General features: G+C 41.2%; 1 protein-coding gene across 1 annotated transcript; it reads right to left on the reverse strand.

Moving 5' to 3' along the window:
- Positions 1-1,524: 1,524 nt before the first annotated feature.
- Positions 1,525-3,547, reverse strand: LOC104947790 (heat shock protein beta-1-like). Its single transcript, XM_010773886.1, has 4 exons — positions 3,181-3,547; positions 2,763-2,826; positions 2,465-2,579; positions 1,525-2,155 (listed from the first exon to the last, which is right to left on the reverse strand). The coding sequence occupies exons 1-4, from the start codon at positions 3,545-3,547 to the stop codon at positions 1,697-1,699; spliced, it is 1,005 nt and encodes a 334-aa protein (XP_010772188.1). The 3' UTR covers positions 1,525-1,696.
- Between the last annotated feature and the right edge of the window lie 2,895 nt (positions 3,548-6,442).

Below are 6,442 nucleotides of genomic sequence, written 5' to 3' on the forward strand. Positions count from 1 at the left end.
CATGTTGTAAAACTGACTGAGACGTAACGTTAGGCAACACAACTTTATGGTCAGGTTATGGAAAAGATTGTGGTTTCAGTTAAAATAACTGTAAAGTGAAACTTTACTTGACCATAAGAATAACAAAAATGAAACTCTGGGATTGAAGACAGAAACAAAGAACATTCTCATACAATGTTCTGGACACATTTTAAAGATCACAAATGTTCAAACAGCTTATGGAGGAGCCATAGTGTGAACTTGTCTTGTGCAGCTTTAATATTATATATGGCTATATACCGAGGTCATGAAATATCAGCTGGGCCACTTATACATTATAAGCCAAATAATTCTCCCTTACCAGTAAGTCAATATAACACTGTATGTGTATCAAATTTGTATTTATGATTATTATTATCTTTGCATCAAACGTATTATATGTGATTTTGTTGGTCTGAAATTAATGTGCCTTTATTTACTGGAGTGCCTTGACTTTACAGTTGTTTATTTTTTGTGTTAATGAATGTCACTTAAACTGACAAGAAACGAAAGCAAGCTACCTTTTGTGGCTTCATTAAAGTGTGAATTGTGTGCATTCATACTGTATTCTACCAAAGAGTATTGTAAATATACTTCAACATGTGCCAATTCATTATAAATATGAATCTAAAGTGTTCCAGGTTTTTGCAATATGGTTTGCATTTTTTTTCTTTTCTATTTGAGCATTCAGGAAGATGGCTGCATGATTGTTGGAGCGGACAGACTCCCTTGTTTGCCAAAGACGTTTTTTTCCTGCCTTCTTCTCTGTCCATGTCTTTGTATCGGCTGACGCAATAAAACTGTCCAGCCAATCTCCCAGCGTGTTATAACATCTGTGTCTTTTATTGAGAATCATGCCACTCACTGGCCTGGCACCATGGGAGCCTGTGGTGTTATTGTTGGATAACAGAAGGAATTGGGCAGCAGATTAGCAAAGGGCTTAGTGCGGGCTGAGATTGGCACTGGTGTTTGCAGAATGGGACGAACGCACAGAAGCAGCACCGCCAGAGCCTTTTATGCAAGTACAAAATAATTGGGGCAGTTGCTATGCATGTGTCATGTGATGCAATATTTTTTTAATCTTCTCAGTGCATTGGAATCAGGAGGGAATGATCAGTTTGAAAAGTTTTTTAATTGAAAAAAACCCAAAGGGCCTCCACTGTTTTGTCGGCACTACTGCGCTTCTTTTGTGTCATGAGCTCACTTTAACTGCTGTATTTAATGGTATTCGATAATGCACACAATTGTGCTGCCGTGGCAACAGCATAGTTGGGCAAGTTACTCGTGTAGAAGTGACTAATGCACAGCTGTGCTAATGTATAGTATCTGATTAATGTCAAAACCTCTTAGCTGAAACAGCATGATAATTAATCACCTTTTCCATTTTAGCACCCACACAGAGGTGGCTATGAATGTGATCACTTATTCATGAATGGTTGCAAAGTCACATGATAATTTCAAGATTAAGAGGAAGTAAATTCATGTATAAATAATGAGTGACGCCAACACAGTTTCTAACATTTTCACATGCTATTGCTTTATTGGAGCTCCAATGGAAGCATGGTTATATATGGCTATTATATATTGTATCTAAAATGCATCTGAACTGGTGCAAGGTAAGCAGTGCACGCTGTTTCTGTATGTTGGTGCAACATTTGGGGAAAACTTGTGTTTGTACTCAGTTTTCTTGTTTTATGTCGGGGACCTCCAACTCTTGGCTTGGGGCATCATTTGGTGGACTCTTGCCTAGCTCTTGCTCCTCAGGGTGGGTGATCTCATCAGTAGTCTCCCCTGAGCCTGGCTGTATCTCTCCATCCACTGCTGGTTCTTGGTATTCTGTGTCTGGAATTTCTAGGATTTCCTGGGCTTCATTGTGCTCAGAAGACACTTGGAAATTCTCTATGCCTTCGTCATCTACAGGCGCTGATGGGTGGGACTCTCCAGCTGGCTTTTCAAGGGTCTCCTCCTCCTGGTCCCTCCTCTCTTCAAGCCCAGCTCCATGGACCTCTAGTGGAGACTCTTTCCCGTCATCCTCTGCAGACGGCAGACATGGGGCCTCTGGGGCTCTGCAGCTACCTGGGTCTGTATCAGGGGCTTCTTCTTTCTCCTGTTCCTCTCCAGTCGCCTCCACCTCCACCTGTATTGTACATACATATTTGGAAAATGTTGCTCGACTCTACCCATTTCCTCACTGTCAATGCATAAGTTGAAACTCAAGAGGGATATTGAAACAACATTGATCATCATGCTCATTTTCTGGTTCAAAAATGTATTTCGGGTGTGTGTGAATTGTTTTTATGACAGGCCACCTTCAAAACAATGGTACCTTTTTTTAATGTGTTTTTTTGCTAAGCATTGGATGCAAAAGGTTGACAACAGTGTTTTTTGTGTCTGGTAAAGTGACTAAGACTACAGCCAGCAGCACATTTGCTTAGCTTAGCATCACCTTTATGATGATGTCAGCAGGAATTGAGTTATCGGAAACCGGTGCTACTACAGTCAGGATACCATCAGCAGAAAGAGTGGAGACGATTTTGGTTGCATCTAGGTCTTCGGGGAGCCTGAACAAAGACAGGATTCTGTTAACAATATATCTACATAAAAGTTCCAGTATTTAAATAGTCAAATTGATGTACGTAATATCATGTTTCATTCCAGGGAGCATTTTAGGGATTGGAAAAGGCTTAACTGTGGGTACATAATTGTCAACAGGTTAACAACGGTGTTTACTTTACATACAGTACCTGTATTTCCTTGTAAAACATCTGGCAATAAATCCATGCTCATCTGGCCTCTCCTCGTGTTTCCCTGGGGATGGATTACCATTTATGGGGAAGACACACAGGAATCAAGCCACACAGAGAAACCACTCAACATACAAATTAATTTCTGCCGCAGAGCTTTGATTTCCCCGAGCACATTATTCAAGCAGCTTTCTAATTTTGTTACAGTCAGTTTCCTTTCCATTAGTCTTTAGTTTTAAAGGGGTTTATCCTGTGAACCTTGAGTCTATTTAGATAACAGTTAGTCTTAGAGATAATATTAGATAGATTTGTTTTGGTTTTACTTTATTATGAGCAGAAACAATCCTGTGTGTAAAAGTGAATAACGCTGCTAAGTGAACCTATAGAGCTGTTTAAATAACAGGTTTGTTTAACGTACCTCTGACCTCCAGGAATCCGTCGCTGACGCTGACAAAAATGTCTGAGGGAAAGAAGTGAGCCACTTCCAGGTTGACCCTCCACTTGTACTGCTCCTCACTAATCTTCTGGCCAGAGTGATACACTGACGCAGAGATGTAGGGCACAAACAGCGGAGGGGGAATGTACCCTGGCCAGGAGCAGGCTCCCAGACTCCTCTGGAGCCGGTCCACATCCCTCCACCGAGGGTCCCCTGGCTCCAGGAACGGTGGCAGGCCAAGATCCTGATTGAAAAGCCTGCTGGACTGCCACCATTTTCTCAGGGGGTACCAACACACTCCCCTGTTGGACTCCTCGTTTGACAGCTCTGTTTTAGCTTGTTGGCTCATTTTCCAAATATTAAATGGGACAAAATCTATTGAGATTGTAAAAAAAAAATGCCAGCCCTTTGTAAAGACACTCAGCGAGTAACTTTTGGACTCTCCGCGTTGACTTGTTGAAATTTCAGCAATTAAAAACTCCTTAATGAGAGCAAGAATGATAAAGGAAAGCTAAGGGTGGTGAGATGGAGAAATCTCTGAGGGCCGTTATATATACTGCTCCTGTCTGTTTTAGCACTTATTAAGCACTCATTCCGATCCCATGAGAAGGGTGTGTGGGCATGGGGTGATGGGTGTGAAGGGGAGGTCATTACCTCTTGCAGGCCTGAAAAAGGCGGCAGACTAATTAGTTGTATTTATAACTTTTAAGGGAGCCATGGCAAATAGCGAGCAGTTGGCTGGAGGCAAGTTTGTGTGTCTGTTGCATCTGTTGCCTGAAGACAGTTCTTCTCACATCCCAGTGAACTCCTCAGTGCTGTCATGAACCGGTGAGAGTTTATCTTGCCGGTGTTTCACCCCTGAAAGGACTCAAGCTGGCATTGGGTTGTCTGGAGCATGAGATGGTGGATTCTGAGGGGACCCCAAATTGTCTTTTTACTGTTATCCAAAAACATTTCTGTAGCATGTGTGTGTATTGAGTTTACAAAGCTCCCTTTCACTCCATTTTTCTTATGCTCGGCAGTTTCAACGGGATTATTATTGTCCCCTCTTTTATCAAGTGTGACAGACTTGTCACTGTTTCATTTTTCGAGCTGTGTGCCCTGAGATCTTGGCGTATTGTACACTGGAGCACCAAACAGATTGAACAGATGTTTCTGACACTTTGTGTGATGCTTCACCCACAGATTCTGTCTCTAGGATATGCTCTAAGAGGTTAAATTGGGCTTCGCTGCTGCTGCTGCTCCTGATGCAGCTGCTGGAGTTGCCTGAAAAATTGGTCCCTCTGTTGCAACGATCAATAGAGACTTCCATCCTGTTCACATTAAAAGGCACATAATGCCCACGGTGCACCAAGATGTTCATGCTACTCTTCAAAAAGACGAATACAATATTTTGAGTGTAAAACTTTTTGTGTGGGATTATTGTACACCATTAATAGACTACTCGGAAATATTTAGTTTTTTTTCTCAAATATATCTCAACCATAGTTGCCAGTTGCCATAGCCAGAATAAATAAGTAGAAGACAGAAATTCAGGGTAAACATCTTCCAAATGTATACAAATGTTTTCGGTCAGGCAACTGATTTTTCATTATGTCATTTACTTCCTGTATACATAAATGTCACCATTTGATACACTGTACCAGAATATAGGTAAGATATAGACTCTGGACCTACTGTCTATCCTGTTTTCCACCACCTATTTTGTTCTTGGTCTGTGTATATACCTAATATTGTTGATAAGGTGATTAGAGTGTATTTTCCAAATTAGCAGGTTGAGAGTGTTCAAGGTCCATCTAAGTGCTGCATGGACTAAAATGTTACGGAACAGATGGAGCATGAAAAGTTAGATTAATAGACTGAGAGGAAATTAATTATTGATTTTGCAACATTATCTTGATTAATTCATTTGGATTGATTGCATGAAGTCTCACATAGCTGGGATTTTGACAAAGCCAGTTATCAAAAAAGCTTTGGCTCACTTCAGTCAGTATCAATAAATTCACAATGGTGGGTTAGTAGATAATCTATAATCTCACTATAAATATAAGGAAAATGTATGACACTCAGTTTTGGGGTCCGTATTGTGCGTGCTGGTTTACTGTCACATATTGGCTTACTTGGAAACCTGACGAGAACAGAGCCATCCTTAATCTCATTAGTAACACCTGTCCTTTTTCGCTATGGCCTTAATTAGGCTTTTGATGGTGGAAAATAACACAGACAATTAATCACATTAAAAGCAATCCATAGGTGTGTCCTAGGCCTACTCAGGGTCTACTGTCTTATTGGGGAGGCTTACTAAGACTCTTAATGGAACACATGCATCATAAATGTTATAAATTGCTTTTTCTGCAGTGATAAAGTAAACTGCAGTGAAAAAAAGGATTCTAACTCAAATAAACTCATTGCTGATATAATAATCACCTCGCTCTTCATTTGACGGGGTGTCATGTTTGTGTCGATTATAACATGCTGGAAATGGTTGCTTTATACTGCCATGCCAATGCATTTCTTTTGACTATATTTTGAACTATTGGTTCAAAATATAGAAAAGGCCTGAATCTGAAATTTAAACTTTTGTGGTAGGCTACTGTAAAAACAATATTTTGCCATAGAAATGTCAAGTGTGTCATTGGAAACAGCTCAAATAAAGCTATCCGATAGTGCACTTGGCTGCCTTATTAGTCAGATTTTCGTTCACATGTTAGAATCCCACATAACATAAGTGGTTTCAGTCACATTATAGTAAGCTGTTCAGTCGAACACCAACCTTAAATTTAACACCAAATGTCTAGCTTCATTTTTGTGCAACACTTAGGTGGATATAGGGCTTTAAAAATGCATTGTCCACATAGCCTACTTTTGGCCACAAACTTTTACTTCCTTGTGGGCTGAGCTTCATTTGTCGTAACTATGGGAAACGGAGATCGCAGGGCAAACCGCATGGAGCAGAAGTTGGTGAAATGTAGGCCTACCCTTTAACTCCGTGTATTCGCTCCAGTGATAGTCACCATTTTCATGCAATTGTAATTTTACACATTTATCATGATACATCGATATTACACGCCAGACCTACGTTGTTTGGGAACAGCCAAGTCTGTCCCGGTGTGTGACCGTCCTCCGTGGAGCGGTTCCTCGCGTCCGGGGCGGACAGAGCCGGACTCCCGGGAGACTTGTGGCCGCCGACAGCTGCAGTTGAGCGGGCAGGGCTGGCCGGAAGATCCCCGGAGACAGAGTGGGG

The sequence above is a fragment of the Notothenia coriiceps genome, unplaced genomic scaffold, assembly GCF_000735185.1.
Source record: "Notothenia coriiceps isolate Sejong01 unplaced genomic scaffold, NC01 NC01_scaffold00013082, whole genome shotgun sequence".
Lineage (NCBI taxonomy): Eukaryota > Metazoa > Chordata > Actinopteri > Perciformes > Nototheniidae > Notothenia > Notothenia coriiceps.